The sequence below is a fragment of the Eutrigla gurnardus genome (genome assembly GCF_963514095.1).
Source record: "Eutrigla gurnardus genome assembly, chromosome: 18".
NCBI lineage: Eukaryota > Metazoa > Chordata > Actinopteri > Perciformes > Triglidae > Eutrigla > Eutrigla gurnardus.
The window spans coordinates 10,912,797-10,933,578 of record NC_139929.1 but is presented as its reverse complement, the minus strand read 5'-3'; the positions used below and the strand labels follow the sequence as shown (position 1 = coordinate 10,933,578).

Here is a 20,782-nt window from a genome sequence, read left to right as displayed (position 1 = left end):
ATTTGCACACACACACACATACTCACTCACTTTCAGTTCAGAGAAATCCATGTTCTGTCGGAAGTGTGTTTCTTTCTCCGTGCCAAAAGGCATAATGTGTGAGCTGAATTGGCATAATTCAGCTCATTGGCATTGGCATGACATAATGAATACTGAAGAGCAGCGAGCCTGGTGGTAAACACAAGTTAACAGGCTGCAGGGGCTACAGAACTGCTGATTATTAGGACTACAAAGAGATATTAAGGCCACCGCTTTGCAGGCTCGGGGGAGAAGTTTTATGGAGACTTTTTTGGAACTACCTCAACCAGTTCATTCTCAGTTCAGACTTGAGTTTTCTTTTTTTCATGTGGAAAGGTATGTGTACTGTTGCTGCTTCTTTTTAGCCCCAGGAATTGCGTTAGTTTCCTCTTTTTTTTTCGGGATTGGGTTTGGTTTTTACTTTATTTATAGAGCATGCTGATCAGTCCTCCAATTTCATGACCTGATTTTGTAACGACTTGCCTCTCCATTATCACAGACTCACAACAAACGCCTGAAGCCATCTGAATCTGTGTGCACACGGGTTGGTGCGGGTGTGAACTGCGTTTTGACCATCGGTTATAAAACCCTGAAGCGCACATACATACAGAAACGCACTTAACTTAGATCTCTGACAGCATAACTTAAACATTTATTTAAAACACTCCACCTATTGCAGCTAATTTCCATCCCAGCACAGAGGTAACGGAATAATACACGGAGGGTGCCAAAGATAGTTTAGCCTTTTGACTTGCCCTCAATTAGTCTGTTAGATTGTTGAGCTGGATGAGTCAGGGAGGCCGAGCGCATTGAGCTGTCTGTAAGCTCTCTAACAATATTCCATCAGCACTTTCCATGTGATAGTTCTGTCAGTGTGCCACAATTAGCGGAAACCACTCGATGTCATGGCCAATCCATGTTCTTTTATACACAGCATGAGGCTTTAGATGATTGCCGAGAGTCATTTGCGTGGGTTCAGTCGTCTAGCCATCTGCTTCACATCTCGTGGCTTCAAGGCACCAATCTGCTGTGTTTTCACCGGCAAGAGTTGTTGATCAGTGACCACAGTTTGAACCATTCCGTGAGCGAAGTATTACTGCTTCTACCACTGAATCAGACTATATCACAGTTTTTTCGATTGTTAATACTGGCACTTGAGACCATGTACCAACCTCCTGAAGCAATTCTGCTAAAATCCAAGCAAATTCCCTGCGTTACACAGATTGCAGTTCTAAACCACACTTCAAAACATTTGGTACAATCTTCTTGAATGAAATATGTTGTGTTCGCATGGAACATCCTGCCACTCACGATGCCAAAATTAAATTTCCTCCTGACATGGATGAACACACTCTTGCAAATCAGAGCTTTTGCAATTAAAGGAGAGCTCTTCTGTTTTGGAGAAATGGATGCCCAGATAGCTGGAGTGAGGGAAGAGCAGGAAGAAGACCAAGGGAGCCAATAATGTTGAATGAGATTCTGTCCAATCTGGTTGATTATGTTCTAATGATGAGGAAGTATTATTAGTAGTAGTAGTAGTAGTAGTAGTAGTAGTAGTAGAAGTTCAACTGTAACTATCTAAGGTTCATTTTACGATTGTTTGGAGGGGTTGTTTTTTTCGTTACCATATCTTTGTTATTCAATATTTAACAAAGATAGGTTGTTATACAAAAATATTCTACAACATACTACACTCCATACACGTGTAACACTGAACATACAATCCCATCCCTTTTACTATGAGGTGTGTGCCACTGTGGAAATCTTGCTTGGATGTCAAAGGAAAGAGGGTTTGACTATCTGTTCCTTTCCATATTCTTCATTTTATCTTTTTTTCCCCCCGCTGCGGCTTAATGTTTATTACGCATGTCAAATTGGCACATTAAACCAAATTAGGCCTTATTAGAGTTAGTGCTGCCACACATATGCAGGGATGTGCATACCTTATGTACACATTCAACATTAAAGTATAATGGATCAGTGCACCTGGGTTAGGGTTATAAAATAATCTAAATATTAATTTCCTCACACAGACGCACACATGTCGTTGACAAGAAGGCATTAGCCTGTGATCAAATAGTGTGAGTGTGAGTGTGCATGTGGATGATCTTACCTTTTGAAGTGGATGGAATATCATCAGTGGCAAATGATTACATTTAGTGTCCTCCAAACCAATGTGTCTCCATTAAATGTGGAATATAGAAGATGGTTAGCCAGAGGTAGGTAAAGTTATCTCACTCCCTAGTTCAAAGAATAAAAATGAAGACATGCCTGATGCTGTTTGATAGTGTGTACTTACACTCCAGGCTGCCTCCATACAACAACACAATTCCCCCATGTTCCCAAGGGCCAAAACATTTAAGAAAGCACAAAAATGTCAACAGCAATGCGAGAAAATGGCAAAGAAATAAACAAAAATAACCTGAATACAGTTTTTTATGATTGAGCACAATTTATAAAAAGGGCTACTTTTGTCAGCGTATTTCACAGTGCTCTTTGAACAGTTGCACACTGCGGTCAATAGAAAAACACGTTTAACATCCTGCTTTCGGAATGACAAAGTTTGATCTTTCAGAAAGTAAGTGAGCGTGAAGTCCATGACTGTGTTTACCAAACACTGATTTCGACATTTTTTTTTTTTTTTTTAAGATTTTTTTGAGGCATAGACGCCTTTTATTAGCAGTGGATAGATCGGAAACATGAGGAGAGAGAGAGGGGATGTGACATGCAGCAAAGGACCTCCGGCCGGGATTCGAACCGGGGTCGGCTGCTTATGTACGTTCGTACATGGCATGCGCTCTAACCACTCCGCCAACTGCGCGCCTGATTTCGACATTTTAAAATGAATCAATACATCACTGCAAGGTTGCAGAGTGTATTCTTAACAGAATATAATGCATAAACATGGGGGAATAATTTGTGGGGCCAAAAAGGAAAGATTTATTGAAATTGCGAACACGGGCATTTTGCTGCTATAGATGTTATTTGCCATTGCTGTTGAAGACAGGTACTTACATCCTGATTGATGAGTCGATAATCAAGCAAACAGTGTCGCCAGGTGACATGTGTATTGGCCAATTGGTACATGGGAGTGGCATTTTGAATGGCAGGGAAATGGCAAACGAGTGATTTTATGTCAGATTCCCCTTTCTTATGTAGAGAAGTGTGTGCAGTGTGTTGCAAAATCTGTCATGTTGAATTGCATATTTGGTGCAACGCAGAAAATATGTTTCGAGATTTGGAGACTTGAGCTGAAGTGTTGCTCTCATGTCTCAATAATTGTGCTTTATGTGTCATTGTAGTGTGTTATCAATAGAAAAAACCTGTAATAAACAAATAGAACGATAGGCTACGTGTGCGGACTTGGCATGGCGTGTCTAATCCAATAGGCTACACATTTTGTCAAATTTAGCAATTATATATATCCTTACAGTCTGCTATCTGTCCATTCCCGGTCTGCCTGCATCAAAACATGTACCGCTGGACCGATGCCATGCCGCCCGCATGCCTGTACGCCGCTGCAAGCAGGAAAACAAACTCTTTTGCTGTATTGTAAATGTTTTTGAAAGGTTGAAGGCCAACATATACAGATTGAAGCTTGTAAATAAATATTTTTATTCATTGTCCATATAGGTTTTTTTTATTTATGGCAGTAAAATGCTGGCAGGTGCCTTTCTGAAAAGTTAGAGAGTAGAGAGTTGAAGCGCTCGGAGCACACACAAAAGTTGGAGAACTCTGAAAAAGATTCTTGCAATGTTAAGAACACTCAGCCTTAGTTATTAATAATAATTAAAAACTATTCGGTACAGCACTGCAAGCCGCACAACATCATCCCCAGCAGGGCAAAGGCAATGGGTGTATAAATAAAGGTGGTGGGAGTGAGAGGGGCGGTCAATATGGCGGGGAGTATTTGTTTGGGTGTCAAATAGCAGCATTCTTTCTCCAGAATCTCAGGCTCCTCCTTTAAATGTATTGACTAAACTATATAAGTTAATAGCTTCAGACCTTTTGCTGACACCTCTAATTAACCAGCATGTTTGTAGCCACCCACTTTAATAAATATAAAAAATGATCTCTACCTTCCTGTAAATTGAAACTACACGTTGTCATTCCCATTCGCCCATTGCTTGCGGTGTTCATTAGGCCCAGTTTTGGGTTTGAGTTGCCGCAATGTGTACTCGTTACTTAGCAACTCAGAAATAACTCTGGAAAAAAAAGAGAAACACGCCTGCACGACACTTGTGTGTTGAAAATGGCGAGACCTGGAAGAAGCAGCGATGTGCTGCAAGGATCCAGTCTTTTTCAATCGGAGCACGCTGACAGACTATCCAATTAGTGATGAATTAATTCACACCAAAAAGTAAACATGACTCCTGTGTTCAGACTCAGGCTTCCAAGTGATCTAATCTATTACAGGTCTGTTCACATGTGCATTCTGGGAGCCGGTGATTGATAATTGAGTGTGATATTTTAATGACTGTGTTTAACAAACAACACATTTGCACATTTTTTGAGCTTGTGAATACGTTTACATTAATATTCATACCATCGAGTTTTAATGCGAAAGACGAGCATGCTGACATAAAAATGTTTGCACATTTGCGCTTTAATTAACGTAATATTACCTTCATATTACATTACCGTATTTGCATAAGTGGTTATCTTTAATGTATTTTGATGAATATGATGGAACATTACGCATTGCCAAAGAGTTGAAAGGCTTAATTATGTGGGCAGTGTTTTTCTTTCTTTACTTTTCTTCCATATTTCCCTTAACTTTTAATGTTTTGTAATAATGTTTTGTATTTTTAAGTTAATATATAATTGTATAATAATTCCCTAATTACCAGATAGAGTACTGTGATACGTCATTGCCCTTGTGTTCCAAATGCTGAAATCACATGTTCCTTGAGTTTCCCGTGAACGATCCTTTAGATATAATTGGCCCGACTTCTTCTGATTCTGTGTCATTAAAATGCACGTGGCACTGCCTCAGCCCAAGGTTACAGAGTTGCTGGATATTCTACTTTCGATGTCAGAGGAAGGAAAAGGCTTGGCTCTGATCCTCTGTCATGCTATCCTCAATTATGCCTGCTTTCTTAATTCTGTTCTTCGCTGTTTTCTTTTCTCCGATTTCTCAGTTTATCTTCCCTTCTTCCTTTTTGGCCCCTCATCCTCCTCTGTCCTCTCATCCTTTTATCCTCTTTAACCGGGTCGACCCATCTCTTTGCCCCCCCTCATCTCCCCTCGTCTCCACCCTTCCATCCTTCCAGCGTCTGATTTTAGAAGCAGCCTCCTGAACCCAAAGCCTATTTAACGGGGAGTAGTTTCTCACTCCTGATGCTGCGCTTAGAGAAATTAGTGAGTGACTGACACGAGACATCTGCAAATTGAATTCCTCAAGAGGGAAGACAGAGGGAAACTCACATAAACACATTTAATAATAATCATTATTAATAATAATATTAATAATAATACACAAGTCCATAAAGTCCTGCTCTCTTCTCCGTAGGAACAGGGGACTAATGGATATATTTCTAATGAGTGGTCAATTATGGCACTTTCCACATTGTGGCATGCTGGTGTTTGATATTAATGGAAGGGAAAAAAAACAGCACTGTTTCCTTTATTAGTTCTGCAATCTCCATTCTTATAACCCTGCTGAGTTCCAAATTATGTTACCGTGTTCCTCAGCTCATTGCTTCCTTTGTCATCATTTCCCAAGTGTCATGTTTTCTTTCACATTCATTTTATGTGCATGAATAAATGACAGTATTATAGCATTCGACACTATTCGTCTTAAACTTTGGTTTTCTATTACAATTTGCAGTGTTCTATGATGCAAAAATAGTCTGACCTTTTCAAATAAAGCATTATGATGCACTAAAAAGGAAAAAAAATACTAAATATTTCTAAAACTGAGTGTGAATTCATACGCAAAGTAAATAGTAAGTAATTGTTATACATAGCACACTCCCAGCTTCACCACACTGTCTCCTCTTCCTTTTCATCTTAAGGCTTGAGATGAATTAGAGATGTAACTCTGAAGCACACATTCATCAAAGAGACACCTGTGCTGTCTGCATATGTAAAGTGTGCGTCTGTGTGTATGTGCATGGAGGCCACCATGCCGGTAACTAGTCATGGGACAAAATGAAAATCCTATATCGTCCCATCCCTACCGGGTACATACTGTCCTCCATGGTTTGCTCCAAGTATGTGTGGCAGTATTTTACTGCAGTGTTGGATTTGTCTTTTTCTTTGGAGAAGTAGCTCCGGGAGAAATAGCAGCAGGTGGTTAATAGATAAGCACAGTATTTCCTGGTGTGAAACTGGGAGAACCTATATTATTTTTGGCAACAAATTGTGTCTCGTCTGTGTGCGTTGAATTGCAGCTTTGAAAATATTGGTTTAATTATAATTTCTAAGCATTTTGGCCAATTTCCAGTCCACCGCTTCTGAAAGAAAATGTCCCTGAAATGTGTTGGGATGTGTTCTGTAGCCCGAGAGGCAGCCTTGCCAATCAGGTAGTATAGAGCTGATGCCAGTCTTCCACTGTGTATTGCAAAAGAACCTTTTGGGGCGCAGCAGAGGGGGTGTGCCAGCGCCAGCGAGACTGCTGGGGATTATTGCAGCTGTTCCAGATCCTGAGGGGTTATAAGAGATAGAGCTTTAGTCTATACAACAAATTAAAACAACACAGTATCATTGCCTTTGGGGGGGGAGCCAATGTGTTCAGCCAATCTAAGCTTGGATTTCAGCAACGGGTTTGTGTGATAGTTTGAGCATGTGCAGGTGTACGGCCACATCTATGCTTTGTTTGCCAAGTGTTTGTCTCTGTTTGACTTCACCTCATTGATCCCCGTCTCTTTTGTTTGTCTCTGCAGCTGCAATGCAATTCTGAATGATACAATGAAGCATTGCTGGCCATGGCTTTAGAGCGACGATAAGGGGGAACGTGATGCTTAGACTAAAGCTTTTAGTTGTATTTAGCCAACTCATATGCACATTAGTATAGCTCAGTGCCTGGATGGACATAAGGGAGCTCCTCACTACAGCTCCTGATTTCTCCGTGGATATACAGCTTAAGTGGCGAGTGAGGGATAACCACTCCCCAGATAGCAGATCAAGATCTATCAATTTAAGTTTCTTTCCATACAAAATGAGCATAGGCTAAAATATGTGACGCCCACCAAACAAGTGTGTTTTTGTATTATGAAATTGAGAAGACGACCCATCAATGGTTTACTAAAAAATAGAGCAACCAGCCCCAGCAAGCTTTCAAGCAACATCCATCCATCCCCTAGTCCATGGTTCCACGCGTAGCTCCCTTCGTTCTGCCAGACTGTCAGGAAGGCTGCATTTCCTTTGCATTCATATGCTATCCAGAGCACACAGAGTTCTGCCAACAGCTGTAGTCTGCTCACTCCCTCTCTCTCTCTTCCACTGTCAGTCTGTCTCTCCCTGGGAAGACGGCAGGCAGGTGTGGTGGGAAAAGAGGCAGATGGCAAGCATGACAGGATCAACTTTTGGGGGGAAAGAAATGAAAAAACAGAAGATGTGAAGAAAAAGGATGAATCCAGGACAAGCACACATGCAGCCACTCACACCTTTGTCTTGCTTTATTTGCTGGCAGAACATTCAGCCACATAAACTAGAAATATGTTGGGACACACACACACACACACACACACAATGCATTATGCCCTCTATAATAAGCCGTTTTGATGCTTTGGCCTTGAGGCTAATAGGCATGCGGGACAATGTGACAGCTTATAACATCACAATGATGGAGATGTCATTGAGCGGCAGTGTTTTATGTGTGACCTGCGTGTTTATGGCAGAGATTGAATCCCCGACTCTTATCTCCTATTCCTGACAGTGCATGTACACTGTAATGCATGTAGATGTGCACACTGAAGACAGATTTGTACACGTAGAATACCCACATTCTTTTCATTTTTTTGCAAATGGATTTAGCATTGCACAGTTTTGTCCTAGCCTTGTCCTTGTTTCAGTCAAGGCCCAGTGCTACCTCTGGATGGGCCATTGACTCTTGTATATCATAAAGGTACTGTATATAGCAAAGCCTATATGTCCTGTAGTCTATTGTGGCCTTAGCACTGGCATTAAGGCTAATGAACCTTGTGGATAAGCTCTAAAACATGAGGACTGATAAAGGCTCATGGCTTTAAAAATGACGATAAGCATGCACTGGTCAGGTCTGTTGTTCCTCACCAAGGATGGTATCGCTGTTAAGTCTGATGTCTACTTCTACAGAAGGTCAGCTTTGCATGATTGGTTTTAAGTCGTGGATCAAAAGAATCAATTTCTATTGTTTATCGTTGTGCTCTTTCACCTCTTTCACTCCGGCCTGTGAACACAAGCTGTGATGCATCCCTTTATTTGTGCTCACTGTGAAATTCTGTTCTGTATTAAATTTACTTCTTACTCTCTGTGATTTGCAATAGTAACATTTTTTTTTTTTTTTTGCTTGTCTTAGGGTATTTTCTCCAGACGCTGTTCCCGCCCTCCCAGCGTTCCTTCCAGGGCTGCATGCAAGCCATCTTGGTGGACGACCAACCAGCTGATTTGCACGCAGTGGAAAAAGGCAATCTGGGAGCTTTTGAGAATGTCAGCCTGGACATGTGTGCAATCATTGACAGGTAAGAATGATAATTCCCACATCCACACTTTTATTCAAATACACATAAGCACTAATAACATGGTTTTAATTGGAATTTGTCAATTTGGATTTGTCTACAGCCTCTGAAATCTCGAGATGTGTGACTCAGGGCTCTGGGATTTCTGGGTGTAGCGCTAGAATATGTCTGTGTGGCTGTTTTTATGTGTGCCTGTCATCCTGATAAATGGATATAATTGATGCTGTGGGTCCACAGTATATAAGAGTATGTGTGTGAACGGTACATTTATTTTTCATTTTACTGAAATAAAAGAGTAGGTTTCATCCCTGACAGTGTTTGATCTTAATCAAACATCAAAAATAGACCATGTGTTTCTCTTTTTCATTGCCAACTTCAGCAGAGCTGGATATTCTGCTCCGCACGTCCCGATGGTGCCTCACTGGAAGCATTCATTACAACTTGTTGACATTGCAATTTATTTCCTTGACATCAAAAAGACAAACACATTAAGATGGGTTTGCCATATATGGAATCATCCACGCCTTGAGCTCAATTTGAGTGCTATTTTCCGCCTAATCGGAATCCTGTGTGCAAAATAATGAGTATTTGCAGACTGGGTTAATCTTAAGCCACATGGAGCATGGATCGCACCGTTCGCATTGGTAAACGTGACTAGGAAGTTACAATTAGGGGTTGACTTTACACGGATTGGAACAGCATTTCCCCTGAACTGAGCGATTTGTTTTCAGGTTAGGTCTGTCGATAACACTTACCCTCATCAATTTCCCCGCCCTGAGAAATAGACACCAACCGCCACTGCTTGATTTAGATCAATGTTGTCCTCACTTCGCAAGAGGTCAGGCTTGCTGGGATACTTAAATTTGGACCACAGCTCAGGCTGTGTTCACTCTAATACAGACAGACAAAAAGCTGTGTACGTCTCAAGCAGAGCTTTTGTACTCAAACACATTGTCAGAGCATTTTCTAAAGGTTCCCAGTCCATACTGAAATGCCAGTAAAAGTTCAATATTGTCCTCTTCGTCTCGGTTTGATTTATTTTCATGTTTTTTTCTTTTGTAAGAAAAGTGCTACAACTACATTTTGAGTCCTGTATTGCACAATTAGTTAATAAATTATCCTCGAAACCTATTTTTCTGTGTGGCTAGAGTCAAAATAGAGAAGTTCTTATTGACTGTTTTTGTTATTGTCAGGGACGTTTTTATTATAGTAGTGATTTGAACAAAGCTTAGAAATGCTTCCTGGTAACCAGTTTTAACTGATGCAGGACTGGAGCTCCCGTGATGAAGATGGTCAAATCCATATTATATGCACATGAAGTCACCTGACATTGTATATAATCAAAAATGACTGACCACAGTATGTGGAAGATGGCCTTTTAATGTGGAAATGCTTTTCCATATGTGTGAATAATTAACCTGCAATACCGTTAGGAGCAGCTTAAACAAGCTGTGAACTCAAAGCTGACATATTATCACATTTTGAATAATATGACAGACGTGTTACAGTTCCCTACTTTACACATTTTTTTGCTCGGTGTTGTGCATGTCTAATATCCAATCTCCTTGTGAGTTATGTGGTCTCTCTTCAGAGCTTTTTTTTGCCAAAACAACACAATGAACAGTATTAATGACAGCTGCTTTAACGATCATATGTGAGCATTTTCAAATTTAAAAAAACATTATTCTCCCAGTTCATACAGTGTGAAACTTTATACTCTAGAAAAAAAAAAAGCTCAGTTTCCTCCCCTTGCGTTTGCCCATCTCTACAGCGTTGAATGTTATGTATCAGCCCTGCAGCATGTGAGGTGGGCCCTGTCCTGCCATGCAAGATGAATGGGAGCAGTGTTACCATCTAACTAATCAGAATGTCTTTGAAGGCAGTTCAATAGCCCTGCCCGACCTCCTTTTGATCAATGCCGCTCCACTGTGAGATTCTGTTGAGGCTGAGATGGTGGGAGAAGCCAAACACGCACAGGTGTCTATACAGCCACACACTCCTGCTGACACACAAGGGCGACGCCCGCAAAGTCATATATTCCACAATGTCACTGTCATCCTGTATAAATACTGCAACACACAAAAGCTCACAGATGTTGCTTTTTTTCCCCGCGTACAAAACCCAGCGCATGTGAAGCCAGCGTACTGAAGTGCTCCCAGCTTGCTGTGAATAATGTCTTTTGTAATTGCCTGTGCTCGTCAATCACAGCCCATTGTTAAAGCACAATGCCAGCCTGCTGAAGCTACAAGACATCGTAACATTCTTGGATTTTCTTCTTCATTGACAGTGCATACAGCGGCATGTTGAGAAAGTGGGGGTTTAATACGGTTTGAATACCAACGTGTGGCCTCAGTGCTCACTTTTATATCATCACTTCATAACTTTTTGTTACCATTTTTCCCCAGCACTTTTCTATCTCCCCCATCGAAAAGCAACGCACTAGAGCTCTATTGCATTTACTCCCTCATGTTTTTTCAGGAAGTCAGAAAGTGCATCTGTAGGTTTACGTTACTTCAGGCTTGACAGCATACAAAACAGCCCTCATCCTCAAAATGTCACAATTAGAGACCTTCCAATTCTGGGTGACTTGCAAGCCCGCAGTTATCAGCTTCCTAGTTACTGGAGGTTTGACAGCAGCGATCATCTTGTCTGTCTCCAGAGAGGGGACGTCTCTGTGCTGCTTAACTGCCCGACTCCCTTCGCGACTAAAGCGGAACTCAGCACGATAAAAGACCCCTGCCGCTCTTATGTGTCAGTGTTTATTTTTCCACCAGCTAGCTTCCCTTTTGACATCCCTTTGATTCATTCAAATAACCATATCAGAAATCAATTATGCCCATATTTTAATCATATCATTTGTGCGCGAGGACATGCGTGCCAATTAATGTGTGGAAAAAGCCGGCTTGACAGTGCTGTGGGAGCTGTCCCTGCTGGGCCCGCAGGCAAATTAAACAGCACAATTTTGATGTATTAAAGATTCGAGTCGGTATTGAATTTTCAACAAGAAAAACAGCTATCTCCGAGCCGATATGTGCTTAATGCTGTATTCACACGGAGGCAGATGACACCGTTTACACAGACCACACTGCTATTTCCAGGGCTCTCTTTCAGAAAACAGGTTTAGCTCATCGGAGATCATTCAGTCAACTCTGAGTTTGTTCACTGTGTGTTAAACTTGAACATGGTGAATGAAAAAAGCCATCATCACTGGAGCTCCGATACTATGATACAACGGCAACAAATAAACAGCAGTGGTCGTAGAGATATTTATTCACGTAAAAAGAGCCAGAGCAGTAAAAGGGTCAATTCATTAACATAACGTTTTATACATTTTTGTCCATTAATTCTTAATTTCTCCGACTTATATTTCCTGATAAGCACCAGATAAAGTGGTGGAATCTGACTGTGTAATAGGATGTTGCTTACATTTCATTTTAAACATTTGTTCAGCTCTAATCTAATGGGGACAAAACACAGGGGGCAGCAACGGAAAATGTTATGTTCCACCACTGACAGCTGTCTGTGTGCACAGTCACAGTGTTATATATTTTGAATAAAACAAGTAAAACGGAAATGCTTTTTATGCAGAGCATCTTTTTTTTTTATTCTGGGTGCTTTTTTTTATTCTGGGTGACATGACAACGTTTAATAGTTCAATTTGACGGGTGGATGCTTTTCAAACAAATGACTGACAACACATAAAAGTGCAACGGTAACTAAATGTTCCACAGTAACAAACTAATTAATACTAAAACATCTGCATGGACAATGTAATGGACACCGATTCTGTTGCCTCCTACTTTCCACGGTCACTTAAATTATCCTTCACTACAGGCAGACATGCTGTTTAGGGTTTTGTGTTAACAAGTTGTTGCGTGACGTTATGGTTATTCCAGTTTTTTGTACATTTGATAGAAGGAGTTTTGTTTGGACTGCATTGTGAGTTGCTTTGTTTCCATAGCTGCAGGCCATGTGTTCGATGAGCTTTGGTGCTCATTTCGAGATGTCATGCAATGACATTGAATAAAATGATGTTTTATTACGGCTCATAATTGCCTCCCGTTAACCAAAGTGACCATTAATTGGCCAATTCAGACCATTCAATCAAATGCTTTAATGTTTCATTGTGTGTTATTGCCATTCATGAGCAATCACATCTCGCCTTCGTGCTGACATGTGTCACAATTTTGTGAGTTATATTTTTTTTGTCCACACTTTGAACTCAACAGGAACTTTTCATCCACTCTGAAAAAGTCTGAAAGCACAATTTTGTTATGTGGAATAAAAGGCTTTTTTTAAATTGTGAACAATTGTTTAAGCATCCAGCTGGCTTATCAATGTCACTATAGCTGAAGGGGGTGACGGCTTTCTGCGATATTTAATCAACTAAAATGTTACTCGCTTGATTATTACAAGAATTAGAGCCTGTAATGGTTTATATGAGCCTCAGCATTTCATTGCGCAAAAGTTATGATGGAATCTGTCCCACAGAGGAAAGTACTCACCAAAACCTTTTGCTCCGGAGTCATCTGTAGGCTTCACCCTATCTAACCCACAATACCACATTAATGTACTGCATTGCTAGTCAGTAACATACTTTAACATACAATAGTTGACACAATATGAGACGCTGATGGTCAAACGTATTTCTTGTATAACAAAAAATCTGAGGCCGTTTTAAGCCAAAATTGGAAGAAAAATTCCTAGAATGGTGATGTTTTCGAAGAATCCCAACTTACAGTTAAGACAAGATGCTGGAAAAGATTATTCACAAAGCAAGTAAGAGAGCTCCAAAGATTCAAAACTGTCAAGAGTAGGAAGGAGGAATTTCAAGAGCTGTTAGAGTTTCTTAAGCAGAGGAGAAAATGGTGGAAAGGGGAAGAATATTCTCCAAATACAGTGAGTTGCTGAAACATTACAGAATAGATTGTGCAGGGATAATATTCATGGTCGATCTTGGAGAAGTTCTCACATCAACCACCCAATGCAATAAAATCACAACACTAAGATATTTCAGTCAGACAACTCACGTTTAGAATGTTTATTGTAGCAACAGAACATAGAGGAGGTGGAGGGTTAGCAGCAAGCACACAGCAATACTGACGTGGCAGCGGTGGCACTGACAGCCCAAAGGGGGAGATGGGAAGTGTCGTAGCTTAAATAGACCGCCAAATGTGAAGGAAGAATATTATTGGAGTATGAGGTATGTCAAATGAGTATGACGGAGCAGCTCCAGTTGTCCGCCTGAACTAGCTCGCAGACTTTGCTCCATTTACACTGGCCAGCAATAAAAAAACTGATGAAAGCTGAGCCACTTTTCTGGCTTTAATATCTATATAAAAAGATGTATATATAGTCAATATATCAATATATAGTACTAAAATGATCAGCCTGGTAAATAGATGTCAGCAAATAAATCAAATGACTATCAGCATGTGAATATGCTACTGAACAAGTAGGCCTGTGTTTTCTGTAGGCTTTTAAAGTAGATCTATGGCTTAGAATGTATTAACCTGATATTTAGTCAGGCCCTCATGGGGGCCGTTTTGCACTAGTTTCGCATTCATTCCGTTTAATCGCATATTATTTTAAATGCGTTTGCGTCATATTACACATCATTTGAAAGCTACGAGTCTCGCGAATCGAACAAAGTAAGCCGTTTTAGGCTCACGGAAAATACATCAAAAGCAAACACAGTATGTGTGCAAGGAGTGCACAGAAAAATAACAACAACAAGCCAAGCGTTCCCTACCTTTCGAGCTGTCTGGAAGTCCAAAAACAACATGTAGCATGCTAATCCTTATATCCAGAGAAAGGTAAGAGTCCAACGAACAAAAGTAGCCACTTCGTTTAGTCCCACGAGCACGCTAACTCCGGTAGTCATCCATAACACGCCATGTGTTGACGTTGTGAGTTTCTGAACAAAATATTGTTTATAGCTAGTTATCGCTCTTCGATGACGGGCGAACAACAAAGCTTCGTATTTCCGTGTACGCCGGCTTCTTGGCGACAAAACAAGCCCCCTTCCACGATTCTGCGATCCGAATTGGCTGAACAATCTGTCCATCAAGAGGCTGACCAACCACGAGAATCCCCAGGCAGAGAGCCAATAGGCAGAGGAATACATTTTTGACTGACAGGTCTTATAGCCAATGAGCTTACGATTCCAGCGGTATGTTACATGGGGGGAGGGGGCTTGAGGGTGAGAGTGCAGCAGCTCAGAAAGGTCAGACTGTGACCTGCAGATATGATAGTTATGCAGCGTCTCATTACAGAAGGCTGTTATGTAAAAAAACAATTAAAAAAATGTTGGTTTTATTAGTAGTAGTTGTAGAACTGGTGAAATAAACAACAAAAAAAAGTAGAATTATATACCTAAAAATACCCATAATCTCATCTGGAACACTTGTTCCAGATGCAGCTCCGTCTGACATTGCCCTACAACACTGCACTTGCAAAGCTCATTTTTGGGTGTCTTTTTATCTACTTTCTACCAGTTGTTGGTCAGGCTTGTGGCTGTGGCTTCATTCAACTTTTAGGCCTATATATAAGAGCCACAGCTAACTTGTTTCATTCAAAAAGAAAAATAATTTAGGCGAGGCAAAAAAATTGCAATTTCCACTATGTTTGAGCTGCAGTAACTCAGTGTCAGTAACACTTAGAGTAAATCTGACACTTGCAGAAGAAAATTCAAAGGGTTATCTTTCAGGAATGCTCAGCTTTGGGCCTGTAGTCATAGGGGTTCAAAAACAGTAACCATTTTACTTTGGGTATGTCGTTTTCAGCCTTTTCTTCAAAAATAGGACGGCCATTCAAGAGACATGGATGTCCATTAAATCAAATGGTATTCACAATTACACCATGTCTGACTGGAGACTAAATTCTGTCATTAGGCCGATCGATATCATCGTCCATTCTATCCCCATTATCACTACGAGTGCTTATCTCTCTTGTTTTGGATGCATTCTGAAATAATGCCTCATGCCTAACAATGGGGTCAGAAGTTCCCTATGTCCCTACCATACATATTGCCAGACATGTTGACATGCATTTGTATTTCTTTAAAAAAGTTTCGCAAGTCTTACACATGTTTAAAATGTCTCTCTCACTCTCAGGTGTATGCCGAATCACTGTGAACACGGCGGCCGGTGTAAACAGACGTGGGACAGCTTCAGCTGTACCTGTGATGGAACAGGATACACTGGAGCCACCTGCCACAATTGTACGTATGTGTGTGTGTGTGTGTGTGTGTGTGTGTGTGTGTGTGTGTGTGTGTGTGTGTGTGTGTGTGTGTGTGCAGTTATGTGTTATTGCCTCTCTCTTTTTTCCCTCCTCACTTGAACTCTACCGTTCCTTGTGCGTTTTTATGGTTTGGCCTTCCCCTCTTCCCCTTCGAGTGATTAAGTTCTTTCTCCTTCCAAAGCCACAATCCTCAGCAGAGGGACAGATGAACTTTTGAAGTGTTCAGAGGCCAGGCATTTCTGACTGCATTGTGTGTTTTGTTCTGGTCTGAGAAGGGAAAAAGCAGAAAGTCAGAAAGAGAGCAAAAGCCAAAGAGGTTTTCTTTTTCTTTTTTTTCAAGGCTTAAAAATTGGAGAATGCCATCACTCCTCCCATGTGCTACCAACATTGTTCTCTTTTGAGAGGATGAGAGGGGAAGGTTTTGGCAGTATTTTGTCTGTTCAACATAAAACAACGGATTTAATATCAATGAAGTGTGAAAATTAGTAGAATGGGGTGAGTGAAAAGGGCATTGTGCAGGATATGGCACTGCAGACAGAGGAGTCTGAATGACATCAGAAAGGAAGTAAAGTGTTGACAACCAGAAAGGTGCAGATTGCAGAAGTGTGTCTGCAAAGACACATTGTGTATTGTGTTAGCTGTTTGCAGGTAGCCAAGCACACCATCCAAAACAATAGTGAGCTGCAGAGCTACAGTGTGTGTAGTACAATGTGTTTACTGCTCTATTTCTTGCCATTTAACTAAGATTTTTTTCTTCTTCGATTTGATTGCATTCTAATCACATTTTCTCCAGAGCAAAGTCTCTTACTTTCTTTGTCGACCTCTGCATCTTTTTGTTGTGTCCCACCGCTGTGAAGAAATCCTGGCAGAAGTGTAGGTTATTAAGCTTCCATTGTGTTACAACCTTTTGACCGATGGCTTTGAACAAGAAGTAGTTCCTCGAAAAGTCTGATCTGATTCTGATCCTTGTGAGATGGTTCAGCAGGGTCAGTTCCTCCCGACACATTTTTTTCATCCAGGAGCACGTCTTCTCAGCAAGCATCTAAACTCTAAACTCCTGGATAGCAGAGGGAGAAAGATGTCAGAAGATGTTATGAAGAGGGAAGGAAGGACAGAAGAGACATGCAAACACAGACAAATAATAAAGAGCTTAGACTAAGCAATAAGGCAGAGAAAACTCACTATGAAGCCAGTGAATGGTCCACATTTCTCTTTGAAATGCAATTCTTGCTCCCCTCCCCTCCCTATGTGTCTGCATGTGTAGATCAACATAAATCTAACATCAATATGTTGTCAGATAGATTGCTGGAGTGTGTGGGACTAGATGCCGCATCTTGACAGGCGCTGAATAGAGACTGGCAACTGCATGAAATTGCCTTCTGGTGAGGGGGAGAAAAGATATCTGAACGGCAATGTGCTATATGAGATCAATCTCAGAAATCCTACAATTTAATTAATCTTTGGTGAATTACATGATAGGAATATATATATATTGTATAAGTAAATATGCAGGAGGCTATCTTTGATTGTCATATTGTTGTTGCCTAACCCAGGACATCAGAAAATACCCCTCGTTTTACCACATGAATTGTAAAGTTGTTTTCCTTTCCTTCCTAAAATACGATTATATTACAAGAGTAACATAAACCTCACCAAGGCCTAATATAAAATAAGCTAACTTACATGTTTTACTCTTTGAAGGTGTTGTTATAAACTTTAATTGCACATTTTTAACTTTCCTCACAATCCTTAAACATTGAAAAATATGGTAAATAGTACATATTTGCCACTCCGCTATGTCAAACATTTATTATTAAGTATTTCTTGGTCTGCTGTGTGTATTATCCTCATGTTTCCTCCTCTTCCAACTGCTTGTTTCTGCTCATTTGTCTCCTTTTTTGCTCTTTGCCCCCACCCCACCATTAGCTATCTACGAGCCATCATGTGAGGCCTATAAGCATCTGGGCAGGTCCTCTGACACGTACTGGATCGACCCTGATGGCAGCGGACCCCTCGGCCCCTTCAAAGTCAACTGCAACATGACGGGTGCGTGTGGGAGCGTCAAAATCACTGTTCTGTGGGAAGAAAAGACTCTTCAGCGCTCCTCATTCTTAACCTCAGACCACAACACTCTTAATCTGCGATACCTGGGGTTTCCATGGTGACACGGACCCGGCTGCCGACACATGAGTTAGACGGAGGAAGCAGCCACCGCAGACACATATGAAACGGACCTGTTATGCAAACCTCAGAGTACTCCACCGGTCTGAGTGACACTTCTGTCAGTCAGGCACACACACATGCCAACACATGCACCTTTCCAACTCCAACACACACACACACACACACACACGGAGTGGAATAAGTAGATAGCCTGGAACAGCAGAGCACGCAGGCAGAGCAAAGGCGAGACTTTTAATGAAATGTCACTGCACTCCGCTGGCTAGCCCCTTAGTCACGCTGAATAGCACACTCACACATACCTCAGAAATGTTTCCTTTTCAGAGACCTGAAATGTACTCTCTCTCTCTCACACACACACACACACACACACACACACATATTCCCTGACTGACAGTGTGAATGAACAGAGAGATGTCTGAGTGACTGGCTCATGCTATAACAGCCCTGAAGTGTCTATTAAAGCCTGGAGTCACATAGCTGTAACTTGGATAACACAGAGAATTTCAGTGTCATGACAGCCAAATCGCAGTGTGTGTGTGTGCGCATGTGTGTGTGTGCATGTTAATATGTCAGCGTGGAGGATGAGTCCAGTGTTTGTGTAAAGCTGTGTATACTTAAAGAAATAATTTTCGACTTACTAACTGGTTTATTCTTGCAGTTAAAGAATCATTTCTGGTGTGTGTGTGTGTGTGTGTGTGTGTGTGTGTGTTTCTAGAGGACAAAGTGTGGACAACAGTTATGAACAACCTGCCACCCAAAATTGCAGTGACGGGCTCCAGCAGAGAGAGACGCACCGTCTTGCAGGTTAACTACAGTGCCTCTATGGACCAGGTAAAACATACACAGACCAACACATATCATGCATAGAAAGATTTTTATTTTTAGGTCATCAAATACTGTTTTCCACAAAGTAAAAATGATGTGCTATTCTTCAAAATACAAGAAGATATCAACACTTATATTATTATATCATGAGTATGAGTATATATTAAATTAAATCATAATTCATATTTATTTTGACAGAAGGCTATACAATTTGTACAGCGTACAACATCCTCTGTCCCGAGAGGTTAAAAGGGGTTTTCAAGTATTTAAAATAGTAGCCATCAGACTCCATATCTACATTGTCCATATCCCCAACCTGAGCAAGATAATAAAGTGTAAAAATTAGATAATTTTGTGAGATGTGATATAGTCTTGCATCCTTGGTTTAGTTCATATTAGTGATCACCCATCTCCCTACAGGCCTTGGCAGTGTGAGTGAAGTGAATCATTTCTCCGTACCTTCTGATGGCCATAAATACACAGAATGCATTTGGTCAGTGACCATGGTAACATCTATGATGTCCCTGTTCCAACAAACCTACACAATCAGCCGTCTCATTCTAATTTAGTCCTATTTCTCTCTAGTCTTTGGCAATGACACTGAAGTGAGTCATTTTTTAATATATATTCTGCCGGCTGTAAATACTTAGAATAAATGAAGTCTGACTGGCAAGCAGGACTCTTAGTCGTTTTGGCCTTTCTTTGTCAATTAGTAACATTTTTTTCATATTGAATATCTTATTTCCAAGATCACTTTATCATTGAGTATTTTAAATCATTATATACTTCTCTGCTGTATTTTTGCTACATACAACTCAGGCTACCTGAATGCTCTCTCACACTGAGTAGACAATACCTCAATCTTTCTGCTGAGTCGCTGTACAAGTTACGTGTTTCATGGGATGCCAGTGTCTGAGTAGCATATCTGTCCTTTAATGTCCCTTCCTAATTTGTATGGATCACTTGTTCCATTTTCAGCTACTCTGAATCGCCGGCTGTGAAGTTAAAACAACGTTAGAGTGCACTTTGTTTCATTTCGCAGCTCAATAGTTTGTTTTTACATGAAACGGTCCTGTCTGGCTGTATGACATCAAATGAAAATCCATATTTAACCGTGCTTGTGTTTTTTTTTTTCAGGTGACAGCCATCACCACCAGTGCAGAAGACTGTGAGCAGCAAATCGCCTACAGCTGTCGCATGTCCAGACTGCTCAACACTCCAGGTAAGGGCTGGGGATGGCATCTTTATTCACCACAAGTACAAGTACACCGAGACAGGCGGGGTGTTCTTTGTCTTAGAGTCAGCAGTTGATGGGAAATTCATATTAACAACACACGCTCCCCACCTCCTTCTATCTGGGGGGTATTACCGAGGGGAGACAATTAAACAGGGTTTGCACCGTCATGAAAAATTTCAAGTGAGCTATTTCCAGGGCTGGAAACGTTTTGAGAAAAATAAATCGGTTGGATTACTCATGTAACACTATGTTACTGTATGTTGTCTGTTTGGGATGAAGTCGTTTCTGCAGCAACAGGAGTTGCAACTTGTATGCTAGAGAAATGTGAGTTTGTACTAGAGAAAGTGCAAATTTATAAATGTTCGGCTTCACATAGACTAGTTTATGGTATGGCTTGATCCAGGATGTGAAAATTGCAGACTGTGTGGAAGAATATTTGACATTTCAAACATGAGAGGCAGCACTAGCCATGCTGACGGATCAAAGCATGAGGCTGCTGCTGCTGCTGCTGCCCATGAATCAGCTCTCACTTTCCTACCCTGGCTACCAGCTTTTTCTTTAATCTGCCCCCAAACAAACTTCCATTTAAGATGCTGTGCCCAAAGATGAAGCC

The 20,782-nt window shown here is 40.9% G+C and overlaps 1 protein-coding gene across 1 annotated transcript in view; it reads left to right on the top strand.

The window, feature by feature from the left end:
* cntnap2a (contactin associated protein 2a) overlaps positions 1 to 20,782 on the top strand; it is a 267,226-nt gene that overhangs the window by 159,318 nt on the left and 87,126 nt on the right. The window contains exons 11-15 of the mRNA XM_084033567.1: positions 8,522 to 8,684; positions 15,797 to 15,903; positions 17,850 to 17,969; positions 18,823 to 18,938; positions 20,070 to 20,154. Coding sequence (XP_083889693.1) covers positions 8,522 to 8,684; positions 15,797 to 15,903; positions 17,850 to 17,969; positions 18,823 to 18,938; positions 20,070 to 20,154 — 591 coding nt within the window. The remainder of the gene's footprint in view (positions 1 to 8,521; positions 8,685 to 15,796; positions 15,904 to 17,849; positions 17,970 to 18,822; positions 18,939 to 20,069; positions 20,155 to 20,782) is intronic.